The sequence below is a fragment of the Larus michahellis genome, chromosome 20 (genome assembly GCF_964199755.1).
Source record: "Larus michahellis chromosome 20, bLarMic1.1, whole genome shotgun sequence".
NCBI classification, from domain to species: domain Eukaryota; kingdom Metazoa; phylum Chordata; class Aves; order Charadriiformes; family Laridae; genus Larus; species Larus michahellis.
The window spans coordinates 2,860,666-2,881,724 of NC_133915.1; the positions used below are offsets into that span (position 1 = coordinate 2,860,666).

The 21,059-nt window shown below is 44.2% G+C and overlaps 1 protein-coding gene across 3 annotated transcripts; it reads right to left on the minus strand.

Annotated features, from left to right (window-relative positions):
- Positions 1-2,733: 2,733 nt before the first annotated feature.
- LOC141733362 (gastrokine-1-like) lies at positions 2,734-19,521 on the minus strand. Of its 3 annotated transcripts, XM_074563635.1 has the most exons (8): positions 18,953-19,461; positions 18,080-18,161; positions 13,483-13,536; positions 6,730-6,783; positions 6,200-6,355; positions 5,867-5,977; positions 3,976-4,114; positions 2,734-2,992 (listed from the first exon to the last, which is right to left on the minus strand). In XM_074563635.1, the coding sequence occupies exons 1-8, from the start codon at positions 19,102-19,104 to the stop codon at positions 2,874-2,876; spliced, it is 867 nt and encodes a 288-aa protein (XP_074419736.1). In that variant the 5' UTR covers positions 19,105-19,461; the 3' UTR covers positions 2,734-2,873. The 3 variants fall into 3 exon arrangements, with proteins under 3 accessions (XP_074419736.1, XP_074419737.1, XP_074419738.1); XM_074563636.1 differs by lacking the exon at positions 13,483-13,536 and having other exon boundaries at positions 18,953-19,469; XM_074563637.1 differs by lacking the exons at positions 2,734-2,992; positions 3,976-4,114; positions 5,867-5,977; positions 6,200-6,355; positions 6,730-6,783 and adding exons at positions 10,310-11,329; positions 11,845-11,986; positions 12,155-12,262; positions 12,688-12,801 and having other exon boundaries at positions 18,953-19,521.
- Positions 19,522-21,059: the final 1,538 nt, after the last annotated feature.

Below are 21,059 nucleotides of genomic sequence, written 5' to 3' on the forward strand. Positions count from 1 at the left end.
GAGCCTGGGCGATGCCTTTGTGGACACGTGCCATGAACTGCTCTCTGCTGTTAAATGTCACCTGCTGGACTGGGGTAGTTTTCTGCAGTGCTGGAGGATGGTATGGGCTGGAAGATCTGTAGTGAGGCTGTTCTTGCTGTACTTGTTCTTCAGAACTCTCCTCCCAGTGGTGTGAAGCAAATGTGTCATATGCTGTTGGGGGTGTGCCGGGAGGCACGGACTCTGGGCTGGGGTCAGGAGACGTGTAACAGCTCCACTTGCTAACAAGCCATAAAGTTTCCATTGAAGCATCAGGTTTGTTTGAGCCCTTGTCTTAAGTCAGTTTCTTCAGAGCGCTTGTGCTCCATTTTTGTGGTGAGCATCATAGGTGTGTTTTTGTTGCTGCCAAGAAGTTGCTTTGCTTTGCTTTGCTTTGTTAGGTGGCTGAAGTTTCCTTTTCTTTCACTCATGTACGTTTGGCATTAAAATGCACGTACTGCTACTAAAAAGCTTCTTTCCGGTCCCTATTGGGGAGGGAGTTACATAGAGAAATGCCAATAAGGTGGCAAAGTAGGGCATGACAAGAGCCAAAAGATTTTGTTAGGGTACTGTATAATGAGTAAAAATAAGTGAAAATCCCTCCCAAACTTTGTTTCTTGCCGCTTTCTGTCTTATTTAGCCTCAGCCTGAGCAAAATGCAAACCGCTGGCGTGTGAAGGAATTAAAAGAACTTGTGTAATGCCAAAAAGGAAGGAGATTAGCTGCCATAAAGTACTGTCTCACTCTCTCCTCTGCTAGGACTGATGTGTGCTAACCCAGATAATTGAGATGCCTTTGCCTGAGATGTGCCTAAGTGAGCTGCTACAGAATAAAGCCTGTGGGGATCAGTGAGAGGGTAAGAGAAACTGAGGGACACTGCATGGCTGGTATTCTTACAGAGAGATTTGTATTCACCTGCACGACCCAGGGCAACCTGCCATTTTTGTTAGAACCGAGGAAATAATCAGTCTTGAGTTTTTAAAGTTCTGAGCGTTAGGTGACAACAGTCAAAGATAAATGGGGGGGAAGAGGGGGTGGGAAAGGGTTAACTTTCTAACAGCAGGCTTCATGGTGGGTCAAAGTAGAGATGGCGTTGTTTGTCCTTAGCCTAGAGCTGACAAATCTGACATAAACACTTTGTCTAATGTCCTCATTAATTCAGCAGAAACATTACCGTATTGCTAGCTTGATTCATGTCAAATTTATACTGCTGGAAGATTGGACATATGGAGAATCCCGCACTAGCTATCAGGCAAGCACAAAGACTCTTTCTACATGTCCCTGGCAGCATAAATGGAATAAGTCTTTTATCTGTCTCTGCGGTGCCATTGCAGCATGAAGGAAGTAAAACTGAGCCTGCTTTGTTGGCATCTTCAAGGCTGAGTTAGAGGCGTTTGGGAGGAGACAGCTGGGGATCTCGCCCTGCCTTATGTGGCTCAATAATTGTGTTTATATTGTGCAGGCCTCTTTGAAGCAAAGCTTCATCCACCTGAGTGTTCAATGTGATGCCTCTGGCCAGTCCTTGCTACGCACTGGGAAAATGGAGGACTCTATTTTGGGAGCACAACTACTCTGCAAACTCTACAAGTTAGACCCCTCTTGCCCTAAAAAGGGCAAATTCTGTGTGTCCTCCTTCTTCCTTTCTACCTTTCATGCCACAGGAATCAGGATTTTTAACGTGAGGCGTCTTTCCCTGAAAAGGGACAGGAAGGTCTTAACTCACAGAATCACAGAATGGCAGGGGTTGGAAGGGCCCTCTGGAGATCACCCAGTCCAACCCCCTGCCAGAGCAGGGTCACCCAGAGCCAGATGGCACAGGAACGTGTCCAGGCGGGTTTGGAATGTCTCCAGAGACGGAGACTCCCCCACCTCTCTGGGCAGCCTGTGCCAGGGCTTTACCACCCTCAAAGGAAAGAAGTTTCTCCTCGTCTTGAGATGGAACTTCCCACGGTCAAGTTTGTGCCCGTTACCCCTTGTCCTATCCCCGAGCAGCACCACTGAAAAGAGCCTGGCCCCATCCTCCTGACACCCCCCTTGAAGTATTTATAAGCATTGATAAGATCCCCCCTCCGTCTTCTTTTTTCCAGACTGAAGAGACCCAAATCCCTCAGCCTTTCCTCATCGGAGCGATGTTCCAGTCCCCTCGTCATCTTGGTGGCCCTTTGTTGTCCCCTCTCCAGCAGTTCCCTGTCCTTCTGGAACCGGGGAGCCCAGAACTGGACCCAGGGCTCCAGATGGGGCCTCCCCAGGGCAGGGCAGAGCAGAGGGGGAGGATGACCTCCCTCCACCTGCTGGCCACGCTCTTCCGGATGCCCCCCAGGATGCCATTGGCCTTCTTGGCCACCAGGGCCCATCGCTGGCTCACGGTCATCCCGTTGTCCCCCAGGACTCCCAGGTCTCTTTCCACAGAGCTGCTCTCCAGCAGGTCACCCCCAACCTGTGCTGGTGCAGGGGGTTATTCCTCCCCAGGTGCAGCACCCTGCACTTGCCCTTGTTGAATTTCGTGAGGTTCATAAGGTAACTACTCAGTGTGCCGTATTTGTAATATACATACTCTGATGCTTGCCCACCTCTGTGGGTGTGCCCTGTGTTAAGAGCAGGCTTTTAAAAGCGCATTCAAAGGGCTGACAAGGGGTAGAAGAGATGCAATCAAAATATTTTCAGGATGCGTTCATAGATGATAAAGGCTATAGTAATGAGAAACTAGCCAGAGTTAATCCATGCTAAAGGTCTTTAATTGAAAGATATGGTTGCCAATTGATCTGAAGCATCAAGAAGGAATCTCTCGAAAGAGGAGATGCCAGGGAAGAACAGCATTGGGGTTGTACAGCAGCTATTGGGCATCCGTGCTTGCTTCAGAAAGGTTGATAGCCTTGGATTGGGCCCTTGTTATTTGCCTGACAGTACTTGAGGTCCACGAGTTGCAGGACATCAAGTACAGTGCATGATCCGTAATTGTATGTATTTTGTGGTCCTTTAAAAACAAGAAAAGAAAGAAAAAATACCATGAGGTCATAGCTAAGATGGTGTTAAGTGCTCTTTGAATTCATCGGCAGCCCTTAATACCTGGCATGCTGCACTTGCATTTGTAATCAAATTGAGCCATCTCGAGTACCAAAGCAATTAGCAAAGCAAGCAGTGAGCGGGTGGAACTGCTGCTATGTCTGGATGCCACATCCTGTGCCTGATCTGCAGAGCGTCTTTCTCGTGACAGGGTTTGCAGGCAATCGGCTTGCAGTAAGGCTCAGAGTACTTTGCTGGTGCTTCAGGATTAACTCCTCTGAGTTAAACTGAGTTCCTATATATACATTTTAAAAGAATTTCCTTTTTTTTCCCCACGATACAAGAAATTCTATTGCAAGTGATCAGGATGTGATTATGGCACCCACAGCAAGGCAGTTGATTTATACTAGTCTCCATAGCAATGGCTGGCATCCTACCGACCGTGCATGTTATTACTCTGAGGGAGCAATGTTTTTAATAACTGCTGTAATAGAAATATTTTACATGGATAGTGGAAGATTCCTCTGGAGTCACCAAACACAACTGGATCAGAAATGAATGATCACAAAGACTTGCTATTCCGTATTCTTTTGGTTTTCCAGTAGCGAGGGGCACTATTACACTCTACACTGTTAGTATCTATTGCTGTCCGCTATACGGTTATGCTAGTGCCAGTTCACAGGCCCTGACAGGCTTTGACATGACTGGCGAATCCTGTGAAGTGTGTAGGTCTTTAAACTCCTAGGTAAAGCAATCCTTCCACCTCTGAAATTCACCATTTATGGAGGCTGTGACTCAGCACTGTTCCAATGCTGATCTGCAGAGGTACTGAACCCTTTCTGCAACTCCTGAGGTTCTTGATTTGTGCCCATCTCTAGTTGGAAGAGCAGCATTTGTGTATTATTGCCCAAGGGGAAAAAATGCCTGGTTGGTAGTTCATTTGCTTGCACTCACCGTAAACTTCGTAAGTCAGGTAGGTTGTGAGTCCTCTGCACATAGCCATGATGTCTGTTCCGTAAGAGGAGAGGTCAAGGACAGGGCCCTTGACGACAAACGTGATCTCCCTTGCAGGTTGTCCTTGACCTCTCAGGCCCTAAACATCAAAGAACATCACTCAGCAGGATCAATGAATGCCTCAATCTGCTTAATGCTACGCGTATTCCTTTGCTCAGGTTGTAACTTGGAAGCCTGGAAGGGGAAGGCTGTTCATTCAGCCTTCTGACAGGGGAGCCAAAGAGGGCAGCAGCAACACAGGGCAGATGCATTTACAGTAAAATTATGTGCAAGTGTTGCTTATGACCTGTTTGAGAACTCGGAGTGTCTCAGTGGGGCAGCTTTTTCTGAACTGCTCCAGAGTGCTTTGTTTCAAATGAATTTCAGCTATCTTTTCCTACTTGAGCGCTCCGTTGTCTGGACAAAGTGTCTGGACGCCTGCCTTTTCTCTGATGCCCTAGGCTTCCTGCTGCTTTGCACCTCTCCTTATTCAGCTCCAGCCACCGGATTCCTGTTTGGGCTCAGACAATTAATATGGGGGAAAGGCTGTTGACTATAGAGGTGCTCTCTTAGGCCCTAAAGGAAAATGGAGGTCTGAACAACAGCATCTGCAAAGCAATGTTCCAAAACGAAAAACCCAATTTTGTATTGAAATGACTCAGAAGTATTTTTAGATATTACTGCCCAGAAATAATTAACGCCATGGAAGGTTTCCAGCTGTTCCCTAGCAACCTGCAGACCTAAACTTCCTCATAGAAAACGTAGCTGGGAAGAGGGGCCAGTTGAGGCACCTACTCTTTTTCTCTTGAAAAACCATTCCCACAGCAAAGCCCCAAGCCACGTGGCTGTTCAGAAAAAAAAAATCCTGCCACTTGTGAAAATCTCATCCTCTCAGGAAAGATAAAGCACAGTCAAGAAACAGCTTGAGGAACTCCAGGGTAAAGGCACACTTAGCAGGGATGACGGGGATTGATGTAGGCTTTCAAAGTTCTGGTGGAATCTTATCAAAGGGTTCCTGAATGCCCACTCCAATATGCTTCCTTCTTGCTGCTAAGCAAGGAGTTGAGATAAGCCTCGGGGGGGGCAGTGAGATGCACCGTAGTGCAAGCAAGCCTAGAACTAGCTAGAGCCGAATGGTTTTGCTCAGGCCGGTACCCGCGTGAACTCTTCCCTTTTTCTTCCCCACCATGCCTTCTTGTCCTTTAAAGCCAGGATTTTTACAAGGACTCAGTTCTCAGGCTTCCAGACAAGCCAGTGTCTACAAAAGGTTAGTATGCTGAATGCTAAAATCGGGTTTAAAATGTCTGTGGCTCATTGTGTGGGCTGAACTTGTGCTCGTAGGGTGCTTGGTTCTTTTGAAGAAGTTTGGAAAGCTTGAAACCTTATTTAAACTTTTTTCCTCATTACTGGATTATTTGCTCTTCCTCAGCTAGAGCTGCCTAGAAAAATGGGATTTGTAGCCTTCAAAGACTGAGATGATGAAGAGCACCATGCCAAAAATATAAAATCTTTAAGCGTAACAAATTGTTTAAAAAGCAGTCTGTCTAAATAATCTTTTAAAACATCGTCAAAATAATCTAAGTAATCTACAGCATCAGAAAAAAACAGGAAAACCCTCCTCCAATGCTTCATAGAATCATCGTAGATTCCTAGAATTGTCTAATTTGGAAGGGACCTTTTGGATCATCGAGTCCAACCATCGACCCGACACAAGTCTAATCAATATGGTACTTCATACTCAATGGCGTGATCTAAATGGCTTTTAAAGTAACTGTGGGTTTAAAAGAAAAGAACAATGTTTCCTTTGCATCACCCTACAACTTTGCAAGCAACTACTCCTGTTTCATCTTACCATGTTCTGCTCAGCCAGCGTGATGAGGGTATCAAAGCGAGGTATCACATTTCTGTTCATTACGGAAATGTAGCAAGTTCCCTGTGACAGCACTCTGCTTGCAATGTAGCCCTGTAAAATAAAGTTTTTGACAATAAGGAATTCAGTTTTTCAAGAACGGAGATTGGGATAACATCTGCATTTAAAAAAAAGCAATAAATGCAGATAGTTTTGACCCCAAAACTTGGACTCAGTGTTAAGAATAAAGAAACAAATCCTCTATTTTGGTCATCTCTGTATAGGAGCTGGTCGTCTTGTACGTTTTCAGAAAAAAGCGTGCTCCTTGCCACTCACCAGATTGTAGTTCCAAATGGTTTTCCATGATCCTTGGTTGCTCCTTTGCTCGATAGTTGCCACGCGCCATTCCCTGTTGAGGGTCAGAATTTGGAAGCCTCCGACAATGGTGAATTGCTTGGTTATGATTTGCTGACTTCCACCTTTTTGCGGAAACTAGAGAACAAAATTAAACAACCCTTTTAGACTTTCAAGTTAGAGCCAGTTATCTGCCCAGAGCTTTAGAAAAACACTGCTAGAACAGAAAAAGTGTGGCCCACAGGGAGCACCTCTAGTGACCACCGTCTTTTCAAAATGACAACAAAATAAGGCTGTGGCATTCTGGAGTAGCCGTAAGAATTCTTGTAATAGATTCAGCGAATAATTTCTGTATCTTACAACTGTCTCCTGGTGGCTGTAGAGTTTTGTGCATGAAAGAAGTTTTACATTCCTATCCTCCAAAGGGATGGGGAAAGAAGCAAGGAAAATTCTAGAAGGAGGGAATCTAGAAAACAGCAGCAATGGATGTGTAACTTGGTCAGTATACTCACGTATTCAGCAAGGGCTGGGGTCAGCAAGAGTCCAAGAAGGACGGTAGTCACGATCTGAAATCAAAATCGAAAACAAAATTGTAGCTGCAGGTCTGGCTGACAAATCTGGTCGTGAGAAAGCTAGTGCCTTTTTCCTGATCTGGTGTTAAAGTGTACTCTTTGGATCCTTTTTTGGTTTCATACTGGAATTACAGTAGTCACCTAAAATGAGTCATCCTTGCTTTACCCTAGAATAACGCAAACTGGGAAGGTAGGAGGTTGCTTTTTTAAGAGCCGACTCTGAAGTTGCTTCTGAGACCTGTACAGAGGCATACAGATACTTCACCGGGATGGGGAGAAGGAATGTAAATTTCTTCTGGTTGGGCATTACAAGAAAGCGGTTGATCCATTAGTGCATCGCTCTGGTTTTGCAAAAGCATTGACAAAAACGGACATGGATTAGGCTTCCTGTAGATCAAATAATGTATAGCTAAGCCTTTAAAAAAATCCTTACCTCTTCATCTGATTAGGTTAATAGGGTCTGAGTTGCTCACTCTGGAGGAGGAAAATCTCCCCAGAGAATACCTTTCTGTTACAGACAGACACAGGCACTTCTGAGAGAGAAAGGCAATGGTTTTGAATCAAAGTTTTAGTTTCTAAGGAAGAAAAAGCATGCATACTCACAGTGAGTTTCATCTTGACTGCAGAGCTGATGCCGGTGCAGGTAGAATGCACAAGGTGAACTGTCCACCTTATATATGTTTTCAGATGTATATAAGTGGAACGGTTAAGTGTTGAAATAAAATTATTTTGCCATTTGCATCCCTGTCTGCCTGTCACTGGAAAGTATTTCCTGCTGTAACTACTTCATAAATACGGGGATTATACTTCTGCAAATTTTGACCTTCCCGAGTCTGATGATTATCAGATAAGAATCCATTTGCCGTGAAAAATTAAACATGTTTTAAAGTAACTTAAGTAACTTTCTGACATGTACTAATTACTTTTGAAAATTCACACCAAACTTCAGACCAGAGATAGCCTCGGGTTGAAAAGAAAAGCCTTACAGTAGACAAAATACAAAATAAACAAGAGCCTTTGTACTTCCCAAAATGTACTGTATGTTACCATGTAACCATGGGGCCCGCCAGAATATTTGGCCCAAATACCACATTGCCACTGAAAATTATTTTACGATAAATAGGCAGTTCAAGCTGAAAAGCGTCATACATGTGCCAGTCTGTGGGTGTCTTTGTTCTTTGAGGTGGCAAGAATAATTTTTTTCTCTCCTTGCCTCAGCTTCTTTTCTGTGGTGATACAAATACTCATTGAAAGAGGTGATCATTCAGTTACGGAGGTTTTTGTCAAGTTGCTCATTTAATTCTGTGTGCAGCCCGAGTCTGTGGCAGGTAAAGGTTGCAAAATTACTTTTCAACTGGAATCCAGCATATTATTAATAGAGGTAGGGGGTTTTAGTGCATAAAAATAACTTCTAAGCGGTCCTGCAAGTGCAATTTTAAATTAAATCTGGCCTCAGGTTCACTGAATTGAGTCTGCAATTCCAAAGGGCGCTTTTGAGACATACAGTTCTGCGAAATGGTGGTTATATTCTTGGGTCTGTACAAGCTTGTATGCATTTCTGTGAAAAACGTCGGTCTGTGCGGTCTGAGGGGGACTGCACTCGCGCTCGCCCACTTGTGGCACCGCTGGGGAGAGAGGGAAAAAAAAAACAACCCAGAAACCTGAGGAGAAAGATGGAGAAAACTCCTTCGCGGCCTGACGGGAATTACCCCTTTGCTGAGGGAACAAGAGAGTTTCCTTATGCTGAGGTGCGGGCGCAGGGCGGCAGAGGGGCAAAGCTGAGGCGGCGGCCTCTGAGGCCCCGCTGGGCGCGTGACCGGGGCGGGGGCGGGGGGGAAGCTGGAAAAAGGGCGGGAAAACCCTGCTGAGGCGGCGGCGCAACGCCGGCAGCTTTAGCCGCTCCAATTATATTCTTTCACAGTTGTGGAAGTATTTTCTTTCCAGAAGACTGATGTTAGACCTGCTGGCGGTGTCTCAAGTGAGAATATCACTTTTTGTGTTTAAAAAAAAAAAAATCCCTCTCGATTCAGGTTCTCTCAGCATCCTGAATTTGTCTTAAAGTACATGAGGGTATTCATACATTAATTAGATTATAATATGGCTTTTTAATTATAGTCAAGTCACTCTTTTGAACTTTTTTCTGTCAATATAGTTTTTTAGGTGTGTTTTTTTTTAAATGTAAATGCAGTTGAATCTGCATGTTCTGCCTGCTGAGGGATAGGAGAAAAACAGGGCGGTATGACTTAGGATAAAATCCTCTGACTTTGTAATGCTTATGTGGCATACTGGCCCTCAGAATTCAAGTTACAATTTTAATGAAATTCGGGAAGGTGAAGATGTGGTATTTTCCAGACAGCCTGAGTTACTGAAGTGATCATTGTAGATCATGGAAATTGTATTTAGTGAAAAAGCTCAGGCCGCAGCCTTGTTGAGAGGGATCTTTTTGTGCGAGGTAAGCAACTACAGTCTTCTACACTGTTAAGAATATCTGTATATCTCTGTACTTATATGGATATTTTGAGAGGCAGAGCATTGGTGTCTCTTTGGGTTCACTGGAGTCTTTCTGTTGTGTCTCTACTTAGCAATCTCTTTTTGAGTTTTGTTCTCTTCCCAATCAGTCTAAACCTGGATCAGTTTAAATTTGAATAATGAACACTGTGAAATGTAATGATGTCCCAGTTAGAGCAAGACGCCTCCCAGAATGTTATATTCCAGTTAAGTTCCTAGGGTCAGGAAGAAGCAAATACTTTGCTTCAATGGTTCGGTAGTCGTTCCCTGTCTTCTATAAAATGGTTACTGTAGGATATACAGTTAATTCAAGCTTTTAATGGAATACAAAGAGTTTGGATATGTATTAAGCATCACAATGTTGCAGTAAAACCAGGAATCTACGTGCATGAAGTTAAAGTAGTTTTGCAAGAAGGCGGGCCTTGCTGCAAGTGTTTGTTCCTTCTTGTTGAAATTTTGGCCTGAAACAAGATGGTATTGGGGCAGGCGTCATCCCTTGCCAGAAACATCCGTGCCCGGGTATTCCCTGCCAAGGGGACCGTGGACCCTCTGGTTTGAGCCCAGGAGAGGGTCCCCCTGTTTCCCTACAAGGCTGCTGCTCCCTTTGCACACAGGGCTGTGACAGCCGGGGGTGTGTGATGTTGTGCTGTGCCATAGGCCCTGCTCAGGTCAGACCCCTGCTGCCTCAGGGGCCTTTAAACCATCACCTGTTACAGAGTGTGGCCCATAGTTTTCAAGGGCTCCAAGGGCCCCAGAAAGACATTTCCCAGTGACATGCGATGGGGCAAGTGACGAGGGCTGTGCCTGCTTGATGTCAGGGAAAATGCAGTGTGACATTGGAAAAGGAGAGGAGATTCCCTCCACAAACTACAAGGCAAGTCAGACAGGAACTGTGTTTAAATACTGCAACCACGTGGCTGCTTTTCTTTGGAGGGGATAATAACCTACTTTGGGGTGCAGTTTTGCTTTGGTTTTCATGTCAGTTAACTATTCAAGACCCCAGAACCATTTTCCTGAACCGACCAGGCTGCTGCATCCTTTATTTAGAGTAGCCCTTGACTGTCAGGAGAACGGGTAAAGTGTCTCTTGGAGCAACTCCTTTCAAACTCCAGCAGAAGGGCCTCTGAGCCAGGAGGGAAGGTGAAGGTCTGGTATTTTCCAGACAGACGGCGTTTCGGACGTGATCGTCTTAGTTGAAGCAACTAGTCCCAGCCGTTTGGCCTTAGATTTGGCCTAACTCTGGTTTGATTCTTTCAGATTCCCAACTGCACTTCTGATTGGTGAGGGTATGCTTTTTTGCTTCCTGTGTTAAACGTTCTTCAAAGATAGTTCAGGACCACCCGTAGTCAACTCCAAGCTGCATTTAATGCACTTATCAATTGTGTTACTTGCAGCTTGATTGCTGGGTTGATGAGAGCAATAGTGTCTCTGTCTCTTTGTGCTTGGCCATGTTGCGTTGCAACGCTTACTGCTACCATAAAACATTGTAATACTTAGTATGTTAATAAGAAGTTACAATAGAAATAACTCAGATCTGTGTATTCCTATAAATCCGGACTTCAGACCTTATGATCTTAAATATGGTTATGCAGTAGGAATAGTGCCGTTTGCTTTGAGTAGTGATGAATAATTGCTTAAGGCAGCATGTGAAATGTGTCTGGGAAATTGTACAGGTTGGGGTTTGAATGCCAAACCTGGGATTTTGCAAGAACACCAGTTTAGCAACTTGTCCTTGGAATGGCTTCCACGTTTTTAAAGGATTAGTAAAAACACAGCGCAGACCAATAGAGGTTGATGGTAAATTTTGCTGAGACACAATTGCCTCCACACAGAGCAGAAGAAGAGACAGAGAAGTGGCTGAAAATGTGATCAAGGGAAGATTGTCACAAGAAACATCCTTGTTTGTGGGTACACACATCTGTGAATGTTCTTCCTCCAAACTTCATCCAGAAGAATTAATCACAGAAATAGAAAGGCAGCTCGTTTATCTTAACTTTCAAACATGCGACATCTTGCTTTAAGAAGTTTGATCCTGAAAGGAAAGGAAAAACTGATTAGATTTGGAGTGAGGAACTAAGAGAACAATGTGGCTGAAATTCTTCCAACATGATGTTGGAAATGGACCAGGAAATGCCATTTAAAAATTGAGCTGCATCTTTCTAAACTTAGACTAGAAGCAACTGTTAGTGCAATTTTTTTAGACAAATCTAAGCTGCAAATGGGGTTGTAAATCTCGGAGTTGTGCTGTGGCAGGACTGGTGGTAGCTAGGTATTGTATATGCATGAAGTTGCTTAAAAAATTCAGGCTTGTGCCAACAGCGAGAGCCCAAAATGTTCCTGAAAAGCCTGGTCTCCGAGTTGTATGCAGAAGAGGGACAGACCTGCTTTTTCCCTTTTGCACGCGTTCGCTGATTTATAAAAGTCATAGAAAAGCACAAGATTTCAATAATTAACTTGCTCATCTTCACTTACATCTTTTTCATCCTTTTTTTTTAACCTTGCTCCTTTTTGTTTGGGTCTCCAAAACACTGTTACTAGTATACTCACCGGCAGCTGGGTAAGCAAGGTAAGAGGGAATTCCTCGGCACAGAGCTTGAATGCGTTTTCCATATGGGTGCAAGCTTTGGAGTCTCTTTCTTGAGATAGTGAAGCGATTCTCTCTGGGAGGAAGCTGGTGAGGGCTAAGTCCCTAAGCATCAAAGAGACAAACCGAGAAAGGAGCATTTAGAAAAACCAATGCCCTGCTGAGAAACCTGTCTTCAGCTCCTGGAGCCTTTTCTCCTCTCTGTGGGTCAGGAACGAGGACTTCTCACAGGCAAATGCTTTGCTTTCTCACCACTGTCATTCACCATCCTACCTGGTGTCCTCGAGGTGGTGCAGGAAAGGGTTTATCAAGGAAAAACCTCTTGTCTATTTTAGCAATGATGCAGGTGTGCTTTGAAAGTACCTTGGTTGCTACGTAGCCCTGTTGAAATAAAAAAGAAAAAAAGCTTTTTGTTGCAAACGATATACCGTGGAAGATAAGCGGATTGCCAGAGAGAAGTACTTGTTCAAAAAAAAAGCTTTCTACAGTCCAAATAATGATAGGGAAGGAAAATATTGTTCTTTCAATTATGTTGTCCAGGTGAATGTGTCGTGGAGGCTGACAAGGGACTTTGGTAAAAGGTAAATTGCCTTCTCCAGTAATGCCACGTGTATGATACGTTACAGTGCTTAAGTCAGGGGAAGGAATTCACTGCTGAAAACATCAGTGCAGCAGAAACAATGGTGAAGTGGGAACGTTCTTCAGCATCTCCTCTGAATCTTGTTAAGTTTTGTTGAAGCTTAGGTGTTTCCCAAAAACCTTTTGGTTATTTTCTATGTTTTCGAGCCATGGTGGTGGCCACTTACAGTCTCGACGTCCCAGACAGACTTCCAGTCCTTGGAGCCCTCCTTTGAGTCGGTGCTGACCCCAGTGTCAGGGAAAGAGCGGTGTGAGTGCTCACTGTGGTGCCTCTTGCCGTTCTGATTTTTGAAAAAGATGAAAGGAGGTAAGGGTTTAGGTTTGTGGATTCCCAGTGGTCTTTCCCTCAACAAAGCAAGAGCTGTAGTAACCACGTTTGGGGAGATTAATGCTTTTAGGGATGCAATTGAGGGGGAGATGGCTTCTGGCCTTAGAGGGGAGGCTGGGAAGCCTTTAGTACTGTTGTGTCAAGCCTCACGTTCAGGCTTTATCTAGCCCTGGTTTTCTTGCGTCTGATGCATCCACCTTATGAAGACAGACAAGCTTTCACATTACTGGAAGTTCAGTATCAAGCTTGCAAGAAAAATTTCTAAGGGAAGTAAACTAATTCATTGTTGTTCTTTCCCCAGACGGAACCCGCAGGCAGAGGGTTCCAGAGAGCATTTCACTGGATTTTGTGGTCAGATCCTTCATGGGTAACATTTGTTTCTCTCCACACAATGACTTTCACAGTGTTTGTGCTAATCTCAAGGCAGACTTTGTTGATTCTGTATCTAGCAACCGTCTCTTTCCCTTGATATATCAAGGCCTGAAATATTTTCTTTGGTATAAAACAATAAGTAGTTTTCTGCTAAGTATCAGGCTTTAAATACAGCTTTATTTTCAGAAACATGTTTTTCATAGGCTATAGCTAAAGACCACTAAAGGCGGCAGTGTCTAGTTGCGTGTAGCTCTGTACTTACCCTGTTAGCAAGGGCTGGAGCCAGGAAAACTCCAAGAAGAGAAGCAATCATAATCTGAAATGAACATTTTAAATTCACAGCACTTTAACATTGGGACTGCTGATCCTGCATCGAATTAAAATAATTTTGACTTCCAGTTTAACTTTGTGTACCTCTTTGCACTTTCCTGAAGTGGGGTCAAGTGTTTAAATATGCAGAAGAATTTTTTGTTAATGAGCTTACATCAGATCATCAATTGATATAAATTACTCTTAACCTCAGTACTACACTTTGCACAGGTAAAATATGTCCCGCCCCAGTTCAGTAAACTCCTTGGAAAAAGGTGGTCTGAAATACTTTGTTTCAGAGAGTGAACTTTTGGGGCTCAGCTTTTGATTTCAGACATGGAGCAGATCCATGCAACATCCATGAAGGTGTGCAGCTATTGTGGAGAGTTGGAATGTGGGTGCACTGTACAGCTCTGTACTTGGAACACAGCTGAAATGGGACCTGAGCATCCTCACAGGAGATCTCATGCCTCTGAACACAGGGCTTATAGTATAAGGGTAGGCACAATCACTTTTGTTCAGAAGAATGTAATGTTAAACACTTTGTTGCCCCTTTAGAAAATAATAGCGTTTCACATGCTTGTTGTTTGTCAAAACTACTGCTGATATAGAATCATAGAATCATAGAATCTTCATGGTTGGAAAGGACCTTTGAGATCATCGAGTCCAACCATACACACACAGAAAAACCCCTACAATCTCTGCCACCAGAACATGCCCTGAAGTGCCAAATCTAGATGTTTCTTAAATACCTCTAGGGATGGTGACTCAGCCACCTCCCTGGGCAGGCTGTTCCAGTGCCTGACCACTCTTTCAGTAAAGTAATTCTTCCTAATATCTAACCTAAACCTCCCCTGCCGCAGCTTCAGACCATTTCCTCTGGTCCTGTCATTATTCACCTGGGAGAAGAGGCCAACACCCACCTCTCTACACCCTCCTTTCAGGTAGTTGTAGAGGGCCATGAGGTCTCCCCTCAGCCTCCTCTTCTCCAAGCTAAACATGCCCAGCCCCTTCGGCCTCTCCTCATATCACTTGGTCATATATTTTTGAGAGATTTGATATTATCATGATGATAAATTCTTTTGCAATAATCCTTATTGTGAACAATTATTCTCTTGGAGACAATGCCTCGAATATTGAAGCTGTCGCAAATTTCATCTGCTTCAAAGGAGGCATTTTATGAGGAAGATCCAAGTGTGACTCAGAGCATTTAGCACTAACTGTTTGGAATTCATCCTGCAACAATTTCAGGCAGCTGTAAATACCCCTGTTTTGCAGCCATGCGCTTGGAGTCTCTCATGTCTCGTGGTTCTTGTCCTATGCTCCCATCAGACAGCTGTGCCATAACTTTATGTAACTTGCTGTGACTCTTGACTTGCATCTGAGTTGTGAAGGAGAGAATATTGCCCTTGGAACATTTTACATGTGCGTCTTGCCCTTGTAACAGAGCACTACGCTCCTTCCATTTGAGTAGGCGTGTGGAGTGAAGCCAGTGCCCAAAGTGAAATTTCACCCATGCAGTCCCAACCCATTTGGCATTTTCACTCTGTAATACGTGATACACATACTAACAATGAACTTCATTTTGATGGTAGGCAAGGCAAGATCTGCTAGTAATTGATGTGTACTCTTACTTTTTATACAGCAATATCCCAAAGTTAAATCTTAAAATGGGTTTACCTTATTGGCACGTGCCCTGTGTATGCAAAATTGTGACAGGTTTCCTGGGGAAATGCTCTGATAAGAGGAGGCTTTGATACCAGCTTGATTGAGTTCGTTACATAGAGGAAGATGAAAGAAAGATTGTCATGGTAAGTTCAATGTATTTTATAGTAATTTTTCAATGAAAAAAATAAACCAGAACCATAAAATACATGCCTAATGAAATTTGTAGTGACGCTTTGTGCTTATGTGGCGAAGGACTCAGCCTGGTATTTTATCCGTAGCTGATAACATTTTGAGCATAGCAAGATTACCACCTCCATTGATTTAAAATATGGGTTATCTTTATCATGAAGTTGGTTCTAAATCATAGAAATTACCGAGGTTGTTTGTTAACCTTCCTTTCTGAGCTTATTCAGCACTGTTCTGTCTTTTAGGATCTGCTTTCCAGTCTTCAGGCACGGCCTCTCTATCTTCACAGAAGTAGTAACTGATGATGGACTAAGGGCTAATTCTAGAAAGGGACCATAAGCTAGAAATAACAAAGAATGAGTAAGGGAGGAGCAGTAACAATGGGCGTTTTATATCAACTAGTATTTAGAAAGTAGATTTTAATATTTCTCTGAATTTGATAATTATATACAGAGCCATGGCATAAGAGTTTATTTGCCTTGTTTGCTGCAGAAACTTTGCAAAATGTTTAGGTTATTTAATTGGCCAGTATAAATGTCAGAGTCTTTTTGCCTAGGAATATTCTGTTCAGTGCTGTTCAATAAGCTGGGAATGCTGTTCAATAGGCTAAGAGAGAGAGAGATATATGTATAGGCTCAGATAATTTGGATTTGTTTCTTAGCCGTGGCTGCTACAGAAGCAGCACTTTGAGGTGTTATTTACCTCCTCCAAAAGTGCTTCTTATTTAACAGCAGCTCTGTTGGTCCCTCTGTAGACTAATTGTGCCCTTCACTGTAGCTCAGTTTGGGATTGCACGCTGAAGTTTCCTTTTGGTTGCCAGGATGGCATGACAGGGACTCGGTGTCATCATAAACTCATGTGTCTGTCTGAGCAAAGTTCTCCACTGTCCTCAGCTGCTGAGGATCATTGTGTCAGGTGTTAGTGGAAAAGCCAGGGAATCTGGCTGTAGTTGAGAAAGCAAGGCCCAGGTCTCATTTACACCCATCAGGGCCACACTCTGTCATTCTGCTGCTAACCGATGCCTTGCTGGGACTATGTGAGTGCAGCCAGTCTGCCAGCACTGTAAGCAGAGAGCTCTGGTGTTCATCTGTTTTGCACCCACTTTGCAGTTTGCACGAGGCATAAAATACAGTGAATGAAAGTAATGAATTGCTAAGGGAAAAAATTTACAGTTCTTCTAATGGGATGGATTTGTGGATGCCAGCTGGTGACGGGAATGTCCCTAGCCTCCAAGATCCAAAATACACATAAAAGCCTTATTTTGTATGTCACAAAATCATTTTGCAGTCTCTGGAAATTTAACTAATCGACTACTTCTCAAGAAAGACACTGAGAAACTGAACTGTATAAAGCTGATCCCTATGGTGTCATTAGCAATGAGATGGAAATCAGTTTTGTCCATGTCTTCCAACAAGTGTAGCCAACTTGGCCATTACAGTGATGCATCACACTTGGAAGCCTGAATCTCCAAATCTTCCATCAACTTCTGATTACTGGAGTAGTTTGTATGGCAAACACTCACAGCTGGAGCATTTGACATTGAGAATAGCTTACAAAACTAATTACAAGAGTAGAAGCCAGGAAAAAGGGCAGGGAGGAGTGCTTTTACTGTGTAAGACCTTGTTCTGTTTCCAGGACAAGCTTGTCTCAGTCTCCTCTTGAAAGCTCTGCTCAAGGCATTCTGTTTCCATACTAGATTCTTGTACCACTGTGCAGCAAACAGTCAATCCTTAATGCAGCCTCCCACTATTCTGCTATCTGAAAATCACATTCACCTTCTTCCTTGGGAATATTTATCAATGGACCTTGGATGTTTCTCACCACCTCTAGATCAGCTGCTCTACTTGCAAATAAAACAACTACAGAGAGATATTGTTATGCTTCTGTCTCCCACTTGACCTATGCCCAAGCAAATTCTGCAAGGTAGAAGGGCAAACACTTCAGGGTACATCCATTCAAAATTAAAGAGTAGGCCACCCTGAACATATTTGGTTTATGAATTTCATTTCTGTTCTGAATTTAAATTTGGTTCTTTGGACTTCTCCTGCTAAGCTTCACAAGTCCCCAGGCTCTGGGATTGGGGTCTGGGCTCCAAGTTCAGAGCCACCAGCTCTGTCAGGTCACCTGACTTTCTGCTGGGTGTTCACATGCGTTTTCAATAGGCAGACAGTTCCAGAGTCCTCCCAAATGCATGTGGAGTACAGAAGTGGGAGGGGATTCAGGTCTAGAGAAACTGCTGAGCTTGTAAAGCATACAGGAGGAGACGATCAGAGCAGGCAATAACTTCTGCGCAGCATCATTTGTCCACCAGTGAGAACGGGCTAGAGCCATGGCCTGAGCCCCCACCCAGCTCTAACAAGCCTACTAGAGCACCCATGCAGGACTCTAGACAGCTTTCCACCCTTCCTGAACACGGGTCTGCGGGGGATTGCAAGGCAAAACCTTCTGCCTTGTCCTAGGCTGAAAAGGCAGCTCCCCCCAGAGAAGCTGAAGGCAAAAAGAAAGATAAGTAGTAGGGTTTGCAGCTGCCTGTACCAGCTCCAACACTGAACGCGTACACTTCAGCGTGCCTATTGCATAAAAGGGAGGCAGCCCCACTTACCTACCAGAGAAGTATTAACCAGATCCCTTTGTTTAACAGTTCCTGAGGAGCACCCAGACACAGTTTAGAGGCACTATAGCACGCATCTAGTTACCCTTTCAAATCCTTCATGCATGTATGTGTCGCCTCCCGGAAGGACTTTCTGCAGCTCTTCTAGACCCTGGCGTATCTGTTCCCTGAAAGGAATGCAGATGCATTGTTAGACGCAGGATCAAATTTGTCAGGACCTGATATCCAGGGGAAGACATGCATGACAGAAACAGATAGAAAGGGGGTTGGGGAAGAGTAAACTCAATGTTTGCATAGGCTGAGGTAATGTTATAGGCTGAGGTAATGTATGGCTAGATACCTTTCTAAGGATGTAAGTTTGTGTATTCAAACTGACTTGAAGATTAAAGACTTTCCCAGAAACCTTATTAGGATTCAGGGTGTCTGTTTTAATTTTTTTAGAAATCCCAGGCAGAGGGACAAGATCAACTGCAAGCTAAAAGAGGTGGGCACCGAATTCTTGTTCCACACAGTGGCAGACACATACTCTGGAAGCCAACTATGGGCCAGAAGTCTTTAATACCAAAATAAAACCCTGCAATGTGTGGGGTGTTACTTCTGAGCAAACTGTACAGTCTTCATGGGAAACGAGAGGTGATGAGGATACTGCCCTTCTCCCAACCACTCTTTTAAGAAACTACGGGGTCAAGTACACAATAAAGCTTCTAGAGCAGCCACAGCAACATTTATAACTAATTGATTTACAGAACACAATGAGATTATATACTAGACCTACCAAAGAAGTTGCCACAACAAAAACAATGCCAGAGCAGTAAGCAGTTTCCTAGGTCCCTTGGGGACACAGTGATTTCTGCAAAAGCAAAATCCAAAGAAAACCTCCTCGGTATCAGTATATGCCATTCCAGTTCATGCCTAGAGAAAGACTTCTTTGAAAAAGAGCAGAGGAGAACCGACTTACTTGTCCAGAATGAAATACAAATCAAATCCTCCATAACAGGCAGGACCACCGTTCTCTCTCTTTCCACCTTGTCCATCACAGGCTAGCACAAAACTTGCTAGGAAGAGACATCTGCAGCCAAATCTCAAGATGCTTTGCTTTGCAATAGCCATTATATCCAGAGAGGAGGAGAAAAAGAAATCTCTTCTTCCAGGCTCCTTTATTTCACAGGTTTCTCCACAAAAGCCATTCAGTGACCTTTAAATCTGTAGGCAGGTCTGTATGTATGTGTATCTTTTATTCCTTGAAACTCCACTTGCAAGAGTTGTTCTCAGGAATTGCAAGACTTTCCCCCTTGTTTCCCTTGCACTTCTGTTTCTTGGTTTCAGATTTCAAGATGCACAATACTGTATTTCACTTTTTTTTTTTAAAGGGACTTGACCCTCGGTCTCACTTGCAGCTCTCTGAAAGCAGCACCATTGTTTAGCGAGAGAAGAAGCAGCCTCCGAACAAATCTTGCTTTGTTACACACTTCAGAAATGACAGGGAGGGTTTGAGGAACTCGCCCCCCTCCCTCATTTATTATTGTTATTATTAAGGATGGCAAGTTCTGTTTTTCCTTAGCAAAAAAAGCTCAGAGAATGCCACCTGGTGGCGAAAACTCAAGCTGACCGGAGTCACTGGTTTTGAACATCTCATTCCTCCAGCGAGCACACTGAACACATCCCACAGCAGCTTTAGGAACGAGCAGAGAAGCAGTTTGCTTACAGCGGCCACGCAGCACTATGCAGAGACATCTTGGTTTCCCACGTTGGCAGCATCCGGGTATAAAGACCTTGAAAAACCTGGAGTAGCTTCACAAAAACTGAAGTGACAAGCCACACCAGGTTTCGTCCCTTGGGTTTTCTCAGTCCTGAGAAATATCGAGCAACGGCTGTGCCTGTGAAACGGGCTGCCCCCTCTTACCATCCTTAGCAAGCTCCTTTCAGCCACTGGAGCCTAAACCCTCCCTCTGCCAGGAAAACTTGCTGGAAAATGTAACGTCAGCTACGCTTGCATTTTCTGTCTCCTTCCACAAACAGTACCACAAACTCCAAAACCGGAGCAGGACGGCCCAAAAGCAAGAGCACTCCTCACTCAGAGCAGCCCCCCCCAGGCCAGCAAGAGCTAAACTAGAGAGCCCAGGAGCAGGGGCTCCTAGCCCTCCTTCTCCCATCCTCTCGGGCCTGAGCAACACACCTGTTCTCCCAGTACTGACACTGGTTAAGGGCTACAAAGCTGGTGAGGGGCCTGGAGGACAAACCTTATGAGGAACGACTGAGGGAGCTGGGGTTGTTTAGCCTGGAGAAGAGGAGGCTGAGGGGAGACCTTATCACCCTCTACAACTACCTGAAAGGAGGTTGTAGAGAGATGGGGGCTGACCTCTTCTCCCTGGTGACAAGTGATAGGACGAGGGGAAATGGGTTCAAGTTACGTCAGGGGAGGTTTAGATTAGATATTAGGAGACACTTTTTCACTGAAAGGGTTATTAAACATTGGAATAGGCTGCCCAGGGAGGTGGTGGATTCACCATCCCTGGAGGTGTTTAAAAAAATGGTAGATGGGGCACTGAGGGACATGGTTTAGAAGTGGCTCTTGTCAGGGTAGGCTAAAGGTTGGACTCGATGATCTTAAAGGTCCCTTCCAACCTCAACAATTCTATGCTTCTATGATTCTATGGTTAGCAGAGCAGCTTCAGGTGTTGTATCAAGCCTGGGGGACCAGGTCTAGTTTCTGAGAGGGGATGCAAGTGCACTTGAGCCAGGCTTCCAAGCTGTTCTTTGTTGCGTAAAGAGTGAAATTTGTCCTAGAAAAAGTTCTTAGCAAATGCAAACAATCTGAGGAAAGACCAGGAAAAGCAGCAGGATAGGTTTCAAGGGAAAAGGACAAAAAGCATGACAGCAGACTTTTGACGGAAGTGGAAACGTCTGGATTACACATTAGTCAGGCACCTTGCTGCATTGATGATTAAAACTTTGGGAGTGTTCTCCCTCCCACACCTGGCTATGCTCAGCAAGTACACCAGCTCCATCATCTCTAATGTGGATAATACAGAGACATGGGCAAATGGTCCTGCTGCCAAACCCTG

Coding starts and splice junctions, on each gene's coding strand:
- LOC141733362 (XM_074563635.1), bottom strand. CDS start 19,104: ATGGCTATTGCAAAGCAAAGCATCTTGAGATTTGGCTGCAGATGTCTC. Junction 6,356..6,729: donor CCCCAGCCCTTGCTGAATAC/GTGAGTATACTG, acceptor TTTGTTCTCTAG/TTTCCGCAAAAAGGTGGAAG. Junction 2,993..3,975: donor CCTGACTTACGAAGTTTACG/GTGAGTGCAAGC, acceptor TTGTTTTTAAAG/GACCACAAAATACATACAAT.